Genomic DNA, 15,000 nt, shown 5'->3' with positions numbered 1-15,000 from the left:
ATTCAATAATGTCTTGCGCAATCATGTCTTGGGTAAGGTTATCTACAATCATGTGTTTACTATGTGGCATTCTGTATGCGGGAACGCAACGTGATTTAGAGTTCTCACGAAAGGATATATGATACTGAATAAGGTTAGTGACGCCAAGGGGCTCACCAGGAGTGGTAATGGTATGTCTGAACTTGTTGCAAAGAGCAATCAAGTCTGCTTGTGCATTAGGGAAATCTATGGGGTTGAAATGTGATGCATCAATAGGTTCCTGTGCTGTGGGTACGTCGAAAATTGTGGTGCAAACTTGAGGAGTAGGGAATTTGACAACCAAGACTTTGATGCGTGAAGGATATACTTCGAAATTGCAAATGTTTGTACCAAGTGTGAGATGGAGGGGTGCGCTAGTTTCATGCAAGTATGACCTTTCTTTGACGTAGAGTTGATGGCTGAAAGTAGGGAAATGCCATTGACACGGCAAGTTTCTGGCCTACAGAGTACATCGCTGTCTTGTGCTTGAAAAAATCGTATGTGTAACTTTGTATACTCACGAGGTGAACAGCGTCTTTGGGCTGATAAGCACTGTGGGAGTGTATTTGAATGTAGATAACACTTCCGAGACTGGGGTGGCTTTTGTGTTGAATTCCTCTAAGAGGGACAAGAAGGTGTCCTCAGGAGGTAAAAGATCAACGGTATTTACTGGGTATTTTGTCCTGAGCTTTGCCGATTTGGATATGCGGGAGGAGTTAGTGCGTCTGTTACGTTTGGAGCGCAAGTCCACAGCTGTCATGTCTCTTTTTCCTCCCTATTCTCGTCTTACATTTTGTTACCTTCCCCTGTTTTTCCCTCCCCTCCCTTCCCCTCTCATCGTCCTTTCCCTACATCTCCTCCCCCTTTCTCAATTCCCTTCCCCCTCCCCTTCCCTCTGTCCCTCACCTCTCCTCTTCCATGCTGATCCCTTCCCTATGCTCCTTTTTCCTCATGTCTCCCTCCCTATCGCCTCCTCTTCTGTCTTCCCTTCTCCTAGCTTCCTCTCCCCTTCCCCTTTACCACTATCCCATTTTCCATTTGCTCACCTCTATCCTGCCTCGTGTACAACTTTACTCACTCCTCAATATCCTAATCTCCTCAACGCCTTTCTCTCCCCTCCCGAGCTTCACTTCTCTCTTTTTCTCTCTGTCTGCCATTACTGTCCTCTCTCTCTCTCTCTCCCATGCTTCTCCTCCCCTCAGACTTCAATCTCTATTTTTCTCTCTATTCCTCCTTTACTTCCTTTTCCACATTCTGTTCGCCCTCCTCTCCGTTCCATCCACTTCATCTTCTTCTATCCTCTCTTCATTCTTTTCAACTCCCTCTTCCTCTCTCTTTTTCCCTTCCTCACTCTCTCTCTCCATCCCTTCCATTCTTTTCTTTTTTACTTTCTTCTCCTCCTCCTCTTTACCTTCATCCTTACTCTCTTCCCTTTCCTGTTATGTCGTCCTACTTTCCTTCCATCTCTGCCTATTTTCCTTATTCCCTTCCCTCCCTCTTACTACTCTTCTTTCCTTCTCTTCCACTCACCTCTTTCTCGTCTTTCTTCGTCTTTCCTTCTTTCCTCCAATTTCTCTTCCTTCTTTCATCCCTACCTTCTCTCCCTGCCTTCCTTCCTCCTTTCCTTCCACCCCTCCCTCCTTCCTCCTTCCTCCTCCCTCCTCCTTCCTGTCTACTCCCTCTCCCTCGTCTTCCTTCGTCTTTCCTTCTTTCCTCCCCCTTCCCTCCCTTCTTTTATCCCTACCTTCTCTCCCTGCCTTCCTTCCTCCTCTCCTTCCACCCCACCCTCCTTCCTCCTTCCTCCTCCTTCCTGCCTCCTCCCTCTCCCTCTTCCTTTTTTTCATTAATTGGTCTTTTATATCTTGTTACCCATTCTATTTGCATTTCGTCTTTCCTCTTCTGTCTTTCTTCTCAGTCCACCTCTCTTCTATTCTCTTTCTCTTTTTGCTATTTCCTTATCTCCTCTCCCATTCCCCCTTTCCGTTTCTTCTTCCTCTTTGATCTCCTCCTTCACTTATCTCTTTGATCCTTTCTAGTCGTTATCACTGTCCTCCTCCTCCTCCTCCTCCTCCTCCTCCTCCTCCTCCTCTCTCTCTCCTCCTCCTCTCTCTCTCCTCCTCCTCTCTCTCTCCTCTCTCTCTCTCCTCTCTCTCCTCTCTCTCCTCTCTCTCTCCTCTCTCTCTCTCTCCTCTCTCTCTCCTCTCTCTCTCCTCTCTCTCTCTCTCTCTCTCTCTCTCTCTCCTCCTCTCTCTCTCTCTCTCTCTCTCCTCTCTTCTCTGTCTCTTTCTCTCTCCTCTCTCTCTCTCTCTCCTCTCTCTCTCTCTCTCTCTCCCCTCCTCCTCTCTCCTCCTCCTCCTCTCCTCTCTTCTCCTCTCCTCTCTTCTCTCTCTCCTCTCTCTCTTCTCACCTCCTCCTCCTCTCCTCTCTTCTCTCTCTCTCTCTCTCTCTCTCCTCCCCCTCCTCTCTCCTCCTCTCCTCTCTCTCCTCCTCCTCTTATCTTAACTCTTCCTCTTCTCCTCCTCCTCTCTCCTCCTCCTCTCCTCCCTCTCCTCTCCTTCTCTTCTCTCCTCTCTTCCTCCTCCCCCTCCTTCTCCTCTTCCTCCTCCTCCTCCTCTCCTCCTGCATCTTCCTCTCTTCTCCTCCCCCTCCATCTCCTCCTTATCCTCCTTCTCCTCTTCCTTCTCTACCCTTCCTCTTCCTTATCCTATTCCTGCTCTTCCCTATCCTCTTCCTCTACTCCTGCCTGACATTTTTCTTTCCCCCATTTCCCTCCTTATCCTCCTCACATTCATCTTGCCTCTCCTCACTCCTCATCATTCTCCTTCAACTCCTCCCCGCCATACACCTCCTCCTACTCCCCCTTCTCCTCCTCCTCCTCTTCCTCTTCTTTCTCCTTGTATCATTCGCCCTCACACACTCTTCTTACCCCTTCCCCCGTCCCGTCTATCCACTCCATCTCCATTCTCCTCAAACCCCGCTCCACTACTCTCCCTCGCCTCCACTTCCCCGTCCTTCATCCACATCCCAATCCCCAGCCTCGTTTGGGGACTCCCACTCCTCATATTCTAGTCCTCCACGTTTCTTTTTCTTTCTCGACACGAATTCTTTATATTTCCCCTCCGTGCGGTACTTCCCCTTTTTTGTAAACCGTGGATGCCTTCTCTCCTCTCCCCTCTCCCCACTCTCCCCTCTCCCCTCTCCCTCTCTCCCCTCTCCCCCATTCCATTCTCTCGTCTCCCCTCTCCTCTCCCCTCTCCCTCTCTCCCCTCTCCCCTCTCCCCTCTCCCCTCTCCCCCTGTCCATTCTCTCGTCTCCCCTTTCCCACTTTCCTTCTTTCCCTCTCCCCTTTTCTTCTTCCCTCTGCCCTCTTCCTTTTCCATTCTTCCCCCTCCCTCTCCCCTCTCCCTCTCTGCCCTCTCCCCTCTCCCCCTTTCCATTCTCTCGTCTCCCCTTTCCCACTTTCCTTCTTTTCCTCTCCCCTCTTCCCTCTCCCCTCTTCCTTTTCCATTCTTCCCTCTCCCTCTCCATTCTCCCCTTTTCCCTCTTCGCTTTCTCCCCTTCCACCTCCCCTTTCTTCTCTCTCTTCTTCCTGACTCTTTCTCCTCTATTCCCTCCCTCACCCCCTCCCTTTCTACTTTTCCTTCTCTCATCCTCATCCTCCCTCATTTCCTCTCCTTCTTCTTCCTCTCCTCCTCCTTCTGTTCTCTTCATTTTCCTCTTCCCTTTTCAACATGAACCATCTCTTTCTCCACTCTTTTCATTCCCGTTTGCCCCTTCCCCTCTCCCTCCTCCTTCCTCTCTCTCCTCTCTCTTCCTCTCCCTCATCTATATTGACTCTCTCTCCCTCTCTCCACTTCTCCCTCTCTCCTTTTCTGTCTTCCTATTCCTCCTCCTTCGCTTTCCTCCTCCTTCGCTTTTCCCCCCTTTCTTCATGCCTTATCATTTTGCCCACATTTCCTTACCTTTATTCTCTCCTCTATTCACACTTCCCTCTCCCCTCCTCCTCTCTTTCCTCTCTCTTCTCTCTACTCTTCATTTATCTTTCTCCTATTCTTTCTCTCCTTCTCTCATCACTTTTTCCTCTCTTCTTTTCTTTCTCTCTTCCTCCATCCTTCTCTCTTCTTCAATTTTGCCTATTCCCTTTCCTCTTCCCTTGTCCCTTTACTCTCCTCTCTCTCTCTCTCTCTCTCTCTCTCTCTCTCTCTCTCTCTCTCTCTCTCTCTCTCTCTCTCTCTCTCTCTCTCTCTCTCTCTCTCTCATCTTCCCCTTTTCCTTCTTTTCCCTTCCTCTCTCTATTTCCTCTCTTTCAATCTTCTCTCCTTTCCTGCTCTCCTCTCTTTTATGTCTCATTTTCGTCAACTGTGCCCCACTTTCCTAAAATTCTTCTCTCGGGTCCACCCTTGTGATTCATATCTATTTCATTTTTTTTCCTCTCCTCTCCTCTCCTCTCCTCTCTCCTCTCCCTTCTCCCCTCATTTCCCTCTCCCCTCTCCCCTCTCTTCACACACCACTCCTCTTCTCCTCTCTCCCCTTCCCCTTTGTTCCTCTCTCCCTCTCTTCCCTCTCCTCTCTCCCCTTCCTCATTGTTCCTCTCTCCCTTCTCCCCTCTCGCCTTCCCCTTCCCTTCCATCTCGACGCTCTTCTCCATTCTTGACTTTCCCCTCGTTCCCCTCCTATTTCCCCTTTCCCCCTCCCATTTCCCCTCTCCCCCTCTCCCCCTCTCCCCTGTCCTTTTTCGTTATTCGCCTCTCCCCTCTCCCCTCTCCCCTCTCCTCTCTTCTCTCTCTTCCCTCCTCTCTCCTCTTTTCTCTCTCGTCTTTCTTCTCTCCTCTCCCTTCTCCATTCTCCTCTCTCCTTTCTCTACTCTCTTTTCTCTCCTTTCTTTCCCCTCTCTACTCTCTCCTCTTTCCTTTCCCTTCTCTCATATCTCTTCTCTTCTCTCCTCTCTCCCCTCTCTCCTCTCCCCTTTTATTTTTTACCTCTCTTCTCTCTCTCTCTCGCCTTTCTCCCCTCTCATCTTGCTTTTTTCTCCCCTCTCCCCCTTTCCTTCTCTCTTCTCCCCTCCCCTCTTTCCTCTATCTCTTTTTCCTTCCTCTCTCTCCCCTCCCCCTTCTCCCCTCCCCCTCTCTATTCTTCAGTCTCCCCTCTCCCCTCTCTTCCCCTTCCCTTCTCCCATTTTCCCTTTCCCCTCTCCACTCACTCTCCCCTCTCCACTTTCCATTCTCCACACTTTCCTCTCCTCTCTCCCTTGTCCTATCTCCCCTCTCCCCTCTCCCTCCTCCCTTTTCCTCTCTCCCCTCTCCTCCTCCCTTCTCCTCCTCTCTCTTCCTCCTTTTCCCCTCTCCCTCTCTCTCTCCTTCTCCCCCCTCCATTCTCCCTTCTCCCATCTCCTCTCTCACCTCCCCTCTCTCCCCTCTCCATCCTCCTCTCCCCTCTCCGCCCCGTCTCCCCTCACCCCTCTCCCCTCTCCACCCCCTCTCCCCTCTCCACCCCCTTTCCCCTCTCCACTCCCTCTTAGCCTCTCCACCCCCTTTCCCCTCTCCCCCTCTCCCCCTCTCCCCCTTCTCCTTCTCCCGCTCCGCCCTTAAGTTGAGGTCCGAAACGGACATGGAAGGGTTTTTTTCCTTTCAGTGTCGCGTCCGCGTGGCACACGATGTCCTTCCTGCTTCGGTCGAACGAACGATTCTATTCAGATCAACGAAACCCAGCACCTTAAGTCCTTCTTACTCCCTTCTCGTCCCTCCACTCCTCCTTACTCCTCACTCCTCACTCCTCACTCCTCACTCCTCACTCCTCACTCCTCAGTCTTCACTCTTCACTCTTCACTCTTCACTCTTCACTCTTCACTCTTCACTCTTCACTCTTCACTCTTCACTCTTCACTCTTCACTCTTCACTCTTCACTCTTCACTCCTCACTACTCACTCCTCACTCCTCACTCCTCACTCCTCACTCTTGGTACTCTCTTTTTCATCCCCTTTTCGTCTTTCTCTCTCTCTCTCTCTCTCTCTCTCCTCTCTTTCTCTTTTGATCTCTTCCTTCCTCCCGGTCCTTTTATCTTCACTCTTTTTCCTGCCTCTGTAGTTTTTTTTTCTTCTTCTTCCATTCGCCTTCCCTATTTCCATTCCTTCTCCCCTCCTCCTCCGTTCCTCTCCTTCTCTATACCTTCATTTCCAAACTCTTCCTTTTCTGCCTTCCCTCTTTTCTTTCTTTCTTCTTTTCCTCTTTTTCTATCTCTCTTACTTCTCCTCCTCCTCCTCCTCCTCCTCCTCCTCCTCCTCCTCCTCCTCCTCCTCCTCCTCCTCCTCCTCCTCCTCCTCCTCCTCCTCCTCCTCCTCCTCCTCCTCCTCCTTGTCTTTTCCCTTTTCTCCTTTTTTTCCTTCTCCTCTTTTCGTTTCTCTTCCTCCTCCTTCTCCCCCTCCTCCTCCTCCTCCTCCTCCTCCTTGTCTTTTCCCTTTTCTCCTTATTGTCCTTCTCCTCTTTTCGTTTTTCCTCCTCCTCCTCCTCTTCTTCTTTCCTCGTCTGTTCCTTTTCTCCCTCCTTTTCTGTTATTCCTCCACTCTTCCTTTCTACACCCCTTTTTCCTTTTCCTTCCTACTCCTCTTTCTTCTCTTCCTTTTCCTTCACTTCCTTCTCTTCTCTCTCTTCTTTCGCTTGTCCCCCTCCTCCTCCTTTACCTTCTCATCTTCCTCCTTCTCCTTCTTGTGTTTTTTCTTTTTCTTTCTCGTCCTATTCCCCTTTATCGCTCTTTATCATCTCCGTCTTTCTGTTTCCCCTCTCAAAACCTCATCTCCCCTTACTTTACTTCTTCCAATCTTCCTTCAGGCCGAAGTCTCCCCTCAGCAAAAGAAAATCGTCGTTTTTCCTATAACTGAACTTTACCAGGTAGATAAGGTTAACCGGACTGTAAGACAATAACAAAGCAACCGTAAGATTTGCGTAGAAAAAAAAATTGCTGGGAAAATAAGTCACAGAAATTTTCTGTAAAAATTTACGGTGTTTCGTCGAATATACTGAACTACCTGAAGAGTTGAAAATATCGCCTAAAGTCACGGTGAGGGGAGAGGGAGAGGAGGACAGGAGGTATGAGATGAGAGTGATGAAAAGAGAGAAGGAGGGAAGGAGGGAAGGAGGGAAGGAGGGAAGGAGGGAAGGAGGGAAGGAGGGAAGGAGGGAAGGAGGGAAGGAGGGAAGGAGGGAAGGAGGGAAGGAGGAGAGTAGGAGGAATGAGCTAAGAAGAGTAGGAGGGAAGGAGGGAAGGAGGGAAGGAGGGAAGGAGGGAAGGAGGGAAGGAGAGAAGGAGGGAAGGAAAGAGGGAAGGAGGGAAGGAAGGAAGGAGGGAAGGAAGGAAGGAGGGAAGGAGGGAAGGAGGGAAGGAGGGAAGGAGGGAAGGAGGGAAGGAGGGAAGGAGGGAAGGAGGGAAGGAGGGAAGGAAGGAAGGAGGGAAGGAGGGAAGTAGGGAAGGAGGGAAGGAGGGAAGGAGGGAAGGAGGGAAGGAGGGAAGGAGGGAAGGAGGGAAGGAGGGAAGGAGGGAAGGAGAGACGGAACGGGATACTTTATTCACCTTATTACGGCAGGAACAGGGAGATCCTCAGGTACTGCAGGAAGAATTGGATCCATCGCCTGTTCCTTCAACGGAGTTGATATCTCCCCTTTATCTCTTCCTTGGCCTTCATTTATTTCCTATCCTCCTCGTCCTCCTCCTCCTCTTCCTCCTCCTCCTGCTCTTCCTCCTCCTCCTCCTCCTCCTCCTCCTCCTCCTCCTCCTCCTCCTCCTCTTCCTCCTCCTCTTCCTCCTCCTCCTCCTCTCACCTCCTCCTCCTCTTCCTCCTCCTCCTCCTCTTCCTCCTCCTCCTCCTCTTCCTCCTCCTCCTTCTCTTCCTCCTCCTCCTCCTTCTCTTCCTCCTCCTCCTCCTTCTCTTCCTCCTCCTCCTCTTCCTCCTCCTCCTCCTCCTCCTCCTACTCTTCCTCCTCCTCCTCCTACTCTTCCTCCTCCTCCTCCTTCTCTTCCTCCTCCTCTTCCTCCTCCTCCTCCTCCTACTCTTCCTCCTCCTCTTCCTCTTCCTCCTCCTCCTTCTCCTCCTCCTCTTCCTCCTCTTCCTCCTCCTCCTCCTCCTCTCTCTTCATTCCCCATTTCCCTCATTTTCCTTTTGTTTCTGTAATTTCTTCCGTAGTTCCTCCCCACCCGTCCTCCCAGCTGCCTTCCCTCGCTCCCTCTCTCCCTTTCCCCCTCCCTACATCCCTCTCTCTCCCTCCCTCTCCCTCCCTCGCTCTCTCCACTTTCCTCACTCCTAATCTCCCCTCCCTCCCTTCTTCTCTCTTCCTCCCTCCCTCTTCCTCACACTCATTCCTGACGTGTTGCATTATCAGTTGTAAGATAGATTATCTTTTGTCCCTTTTTCCCTTTGTATTGTCCTTTCCTTTCGTCCCATATTTTGAATGATGGCTCCTCTTCCTCTCCAAGATGGACTTCCCTGTTTTCTTTGATTTCCTAATTACTTATAATTAAGTCCTCTCCTTTGACAAAGCCCTCCCCTTCCCTCCCTCTCTCAACCTTACAAAATCCCTTAATGACTTTTATTTTTTATTTTTCAGAAACTGCAAACCTACTTCATCATTCCCTCCCTACCTTCTTGCCTCCTTCACTTCTTCCCTCCTTCCCTCCTTCCCTCCCACCTTCCCTCCACTCATTTTCGCATTACTTATTTCCTTCTTTCTATTTGTATTTCCTTCCTTCCGTTTCTTTTTTCATTTCTCTCATTCTTTGTTTCTCTCACTCCTCTTTCTTTCTAGATCTAGGGTCAGGGTTTATTCCTGGCCAGTTTACGCTTTACGCGTGAAGCCGGACTTAACAGGTATTATTGTATGAGGTTAGTGGACACCAGAGTTGGCGATTTTTTTTTTTTTTTTTTTATCTTTTTAAAAAATATAAAAAAAACTATTTTTTCATTTAAATCAGATTAATTTGATTTAAATATATTTTCTATAGATTTTGAATATTATGTGATTGCTATCTGATATGCGATATAGTTGCTAAAGGACATTTTTAGCATATCGATATAAGGAGCAGTGTTATATAGACTTGCCACAAGTATACAAGGAACGGTATAAGCCTACATGTAGTATATATATCACTGTGCAGCCCACAACAAGTTTCAACAAGATTCTTGTTGAAACTTGTTCTAGGTAAGCAGCTTCTCACTGAGTCAGTTGCTGCTTTGGAATCAACATATAGATATATATAGACATATATATAGACACACACACACACTATGTATATATATATATATATATATATATATATATATATATATATATATACTGTATATATACATACATACATATAGAGATATATATAGTGATGACAAGCATTGGCGTCTGTAAGTTTATTTCCATCTATTTAGACAACATTCGTCATCATGTACCTTAGTGCCCTACTGGCAATTTTATTCAGCTGAGGGAAAGCTACAAGTATTATCTTCTCTGTTTATGAGAATGACCTGAGGAAAGATCCAGGCGAAGGAAGAAGAATGGCAGAAACTTCAGCCTAAGGTTCTGGGCTTCTGCAGAATCCGTAGAAGGCAGCAGCACGGAGTTCTCAAAATCTTTGACCCCTTTGGTTCTCTTTACTTTCAACCATGGGTGAGATTGGATGCCTCTCGGGTGAAGCCGTTTCTCCGATTTGCTTGCGAGGCATTTTCTGACAGGCTTCTGGCAGCTCTTTGAGACGTCCTTCGAGAACTTCACTTCCCGTTTGTCTCCGTCGTTTGGGTATTTCTTGCACGCGAGACGGAACAGTAGCAGTCCAAGACTCCATACAGCCGATTTTTTCATGGCGATGAGCAGGAATCGAAGAGTCGCCGATGAAGGTGCCCATACCGAAATCCGCAAGATTGCGGTCATTTTTCCGGTTCCTTCATTCCTGACGACGAGAATGTTAGCCATAGTGATGTCTCGGTGACACACTCCGGCTTTGTGGCAGGACATCACCGCTGTCAGAACCTGCAAGAAGACGTCCTTGGCGTCTTTCATCTTCAGCTCCCCATACTTCGAGGTGTGGGCGCGAAGATCAACTGCGCCCGGGATCAGCTCCATGACGATCAAAACGTGGCCGCGTTCCATGAGGAAATCCAGGAGCTTGACAACCTCGGGGATATGCTCAACTTTCTTCATGAGTGCGACTTCCAGGGCCATAGTCCTCTTCTTAGGGTCTGCCCAGTCGTACACTTCAGCCAAAGGTATTTTCTTGATGGCTACCTTGGCTTTGTCTTCGATCCGCTCGGCGGAGAAGACACTCCCAAATGATCCTTCTCACAGAAGTTCCTTAAAAATAATTTTTTTTTTGTCGTGGTTCTTCCTTTCTTGAGTCCTCGAAGAACAATTCCATGGACTCAGTCGAGTTGGCGTTTCGATCACTAAGAGTGATGCTGATAATCCACGATTTGATAAGCAGAATCGTGTACACACACACACACATATATAGATATGTGTGTGTATATGTATATATATATATATATATATGTGTGTGTGTGTGTGTGTGTGTGTGTGTGTGTGTGTGTGTGTGTGTTTGTGTATATGTAATATGTTATACTTGGCTTGACATATGGTAATACCGCCAACATAAACATCTAGAGTGAACTTTTATTGGTCCGTGAAAAATTCTGGATTATCTCACCACAAACTAAAGGGTCATTATTTATCCGAGATAGAATATTACTTGGGTAATACATTATATATATATATATATATATATATATATATATATATATATATATATATATATATATATATATATATTTGGGGAGAAATGAAATATAGCTATCCAAGTATCTGGAGTGATAGGATATCAGAACATATATGGATAAGGAGGACTATCTCCAAAACCCTAGTAGGAGGTCGTGAACAATCAAACAGAGGCTGACAAAGGCTACTACTTTATAGTAGATATATATGGACTCATTTATTGCATTTCCACCCGCGATTGAATCAAATAAAAATAACCAATATATCAACATTTGGTAAAATTATACAATTATTTTACATTTACATGCTTTTTCCTTACAAAGACTATTATAGTTTGTGGCAACATTAATTTTACAAATATAGATAATATTTATGGACACATACAATGGTTTGTTTAATCATAGTAATTTTTGTAACAAAAATGCTATGCGCGTTATGGGGAAACTACAGTAGTGATTATGGGGATCTATCTTCTAAACCCTAGGAGTTCTTGAACTAACAACAAACAGAGGCTACTACTTTGGACTCATTTATTGTATTTCCGCCCGCGATAAAATAAAATAGAAATAACCAATATTTAAACATTTGGTAAAATCATACAACCATTTTACATTTACACGCTTTCTCCTTACAAAGGCTATCATAGTTTGTGGCAACGTTAATTTCACAAATATAGATAATATTTATGGACGCATACAATGATTTGTTTAATCATAATAATTTTTGTCACGAAAATGCTATGTGCGTTAAGGAGACACTACAGTAGTGACATGTTACCACACCATACCCCACCTAACTTTAATCCTGAACCTTAACCAAAATATATTTCTTTTAAATGAAATATAGTTATCCAAGTACCTGGAGTGATAGGGTATCGGAATATATATGGTTATGGGGGTCTATCTCCAAAACCCTAGGAGGAGTTTGTGAACAAACAGACAGTCAGAGGCTACTACTTTATCATAGTAGATATAGATACAGATTAAGATACACATCTCTTTCTCGTGACTCTTCTCTTTGTCATATTTTTCCTTCTCCATCATCTGCTCTTCCTCCTCCTCCTCGTCTTCGTCGTCCTTCTCCTCTTCCTTTTCTTCCTCCTTTTCTTTTACCTCCTCGTCCTCCTTCTCCTCCTCCTCTTCCTCCTTTTCTTCTCTATCCTTCTCATTCTCCTCATCATTTTTCTTCTTCCCTTCTTCTTTTTTCCCTGTCTGGGATACTGATTGCATATAATTTATTCAGACAATGATTTAGGGACTTGTGACGTCTCTATGGACCAGAGTCACGCAGAATCCTTATATGACTGGAGACTAATCTCCACTTAATAAAGAACGCTGATCAGTTTGAATTTATGTTTTTTTTTTTTTTTTTTTTTTTTTTACTGCGCACCTTATATCTCTTCTTTCCCGCCTCGTGAGAGCAATATTGTCCCCTAAGACAGAAGCCTTGATTGTCTTCGATGAAATATTGATACCCTTCTCCTTGTCCTCCTCTTCCTCATCTTAGGTCTCTCTTCCTCTTCTTCTTTCATCCTCCTATTTCTCCACCTCCCCTTTCTCCATTATAACACCACGTAAGGGACCCAGATTCGGTTACCTGAATAGAATCCATCATCACAGAACATATACACTGAACAGTAATACATACATACATATACCAAAGGATTTTTCCCTCTTACACGGGGGGTAGCCAAAAAGAAAAAGGCATAGAAATCACTCCCACCCATTTCATTTCCCATATATTCCACTCCCCTCCACCCTCCTCCCTCCCACCTATCTTGACACCTCCTGGATGACGGGTCATCCCTGCATCCTGTCCACTGCCCTGGGTCAGAAGCAGTGGGCCACAATAGTAACCGTTTATAAGCCTTTACTCTCAGAATGGCCAAATCCCCCATTACAGCACTCCAACACCCAAGCGTGATTGCTGCAGATTTTAACAGCTACTATAACGACAGGGGCTATAACAGTAACGACACAGCTAGAGAAGCTGTCAGGAATTGGGTCAACCAAAACAACCTGCATCTCTTATATAATCTAAGAGAAAAGGGAATTTTCATCTCAGCAAGATGCCAAGGAGAGTACACACTTGACATTTTGTAACAAAAACACCTCTTCCCAGCATGAAGGGAGATCCTTAACAGCATAGACCTGTCCTTATCACAACTGGAACAATAATTCTAATAATAAGTTAACTACTAAAAGCGAGATGGAAATTCCAAAAAGCCAACTGGGTACAATACAAGTAAGTACAGGTGACAGAATACCAACAACATATGACAACATCGAAAGATTCACGAGACTCCTTCTGAAAAGTGCCAAGAAACATACCCCAAAAGGATACAGATCACGATACATACCTTTCTGGTCAGCAAGGAGTGAGGAACTGTTGCAGCAATACGAGAAGTCACAGGATCCAGACCTAGCAGACGAACTATTGAGGTCCCTCCAAGTATGCAGGCGCAGATTATGGATCAAAACAACAGAAAGTCTAGACATCAGCCGATCTAGCAGACATGCCTGGCAACTGCTTAAAAAAAAAAAAAAAAAAAAGACACGTCACAAACGATTGGAGAAGCTGCTCCTATCAGTGTAGATGACATTGCCAGACAGGTCAAGCAGCGAAATATTCCTGTTTCACTCCTTGAATTTGAAAGACCCGCAAGATATGAGCATCAGCATCTGTATAATGCCTGTCCAGAGAAGGAAGGCAATACAGAGGCACCAATTACAAGACAAGAATTAGAAACCACAATAAAAATTTGAAAATAAGAAAAGTCGTAGGAGTTGATGGAGTATACCCAGAAATGATCACACACCTTGGCCACAAAGGCATAATCTGGCTTGCTAGTGCCATACCATAGACAAACGGAACTATCCCAGATCCGAGAAACATGCCAAAGTTATAGCAATATTAAAACCAGAGGAGCCAGCAGACGATCTAACAAGCTACCGATCCATGTCATTGCTATGCGGCTTTCTCAAACTAATGGAATGAATCATGCTCATACGACTGCCATCTACGCTTGAACCTCAAAAATTATATATATATATATATATATATATATATATATATATATATATATATATATATATATATATATATATATAATTCATTAGAGCGAGGACTGGGACTCACATCTTACACTGAGTTAAGCTTTGAATGAAAGACGAAAACAGGTACCATCTTCATGGACCTCTCGGTAGCCTACGACACTATCCGGCACAAAGGAATAATGCTGAAACTAGCCAAACTCATCAATCGTAAGAAAACTCTGAAACTACTTAATAAAATGACGGGAATAAAAACTTTCATGTATACCACGGGAAAGACATTAGCAAGAAAAGGAAAATTAAAAACGTGGTACCTTAGAATTTGGTCCTGGAGCTAACCTTATTCAATATTCTATATTAGCGACAAATCGGTGACAAAATCCCTGAAGTTTGGATACTCAGACGACTTAGTTATTGTTTGCCAATTCAGTAAAATGAGCGAACTGGAAACACTACTTAGTGAAAACACCTAAGTTATCAAAACCTTCCTCAATAAAAAATACCTGAAAATGAATACTACAAAAACAGTAACGAAAACCACTTAAATAACCATCAAATCTCCTCCCTTATATTAGGGTGAACGAAGCGGCAGAGGCGAGCTTTCCAGTATTTAATAACTCGCGGACAGTTTTTGATGCCAAACTCATTATTAATACTCTGGGGACTTGATATTGATATTTGGTTATTGACAGCAAAGGAGGATAATCGTAATTGAGTCTTTTGTTGATGACGAACGTGGCGTAGCTGACGGTTACGGATGGCGGTTATGACCGTTACAGTTTGACGGTTATGACCGTTACAGTTTGACGGTTATTCATTTTGAATCCTTCACACATTCTGGTGTAGCTGACAACAGACGGATTCAGTCAGCTTGGAAGTGGTCCCACTTCCTAGGCGCTAGATTAATATCTTAACATTCTTTACAAATGACATTTTTGTAAAACTTTTATTATCTAAATTAAATGGGCGTTCTAACTGGCGCATGGCGATATTTTACTCACGCAAAGAGAAAGCCCAAAGAGTCCAAAGGACTACACTTTTTTTTTTTAATACCAGGTGATTCTGCTTGCGTTAGAGGAGGTCGCTACATCGAATATATTTGACTTAATATATCTAAAATCATCTCAAAGCAGCCGTAATAAAAGAAAGACTTAAAAGGTGGGAGAGTATGCCTCTCAGCTGAATAA

At 45.4% G+C, this 15,000-nt stretch overlaps 1 protein-coding gene across 1 annotated transcript; it reads right to left on the bottom strand.

Moving 5' to 3' along the window:
• Positions 1-9,491: 9,491 nt before the first annotated feature.
• LOC143026828 (serine/threonine-protein kinase pim-1-like) lies at positions 9,492-10,211 on the bottom strand. The gene has a single exon (XM_076187606.1). It carries the CDS (start codon positions 10,209-10,211, stop codon positions 9,492-9,494), a length of 720 nt encoding a protein of 239 aa, XP_076043721.1.
• Between the last annotated feature and the right edge of the window lie 4,789 nt (positions 10,212-15,000).

The sequence above is a fragment of the Oratosquilla oratoria genome, chromosome 7 (genome assembly GCF_046742065.1).
Source record: "Oratosquilla oratoria isolate Oo_2021 chromosome 7, ASM4674206v1, whole genome shotgun sequence".
NCBI classification, from domain to species: domain Eukaryota; kingdom Metazoa; phylum Arthropoda; class Malacostraca; order Stomatopoda; family Squillidae; genus Oratosquilla; species Oratosquilla oratoria.
The sequence above is the reverse complement of the archived record's forward strand: the minus strand, read 5'-3'. Positions and strand labels throughout refer to the sequence as shown.

Excerpts from the sequence above, each read along its gene's own strand:
- LOC143026828 (XM_076187606.1), bottom strand. The coding sequence starts at position 10,211 with ATGGCCCTGGAAGTCGCACTCATGAAGAAAGTTGAGCATATCCCCGAG.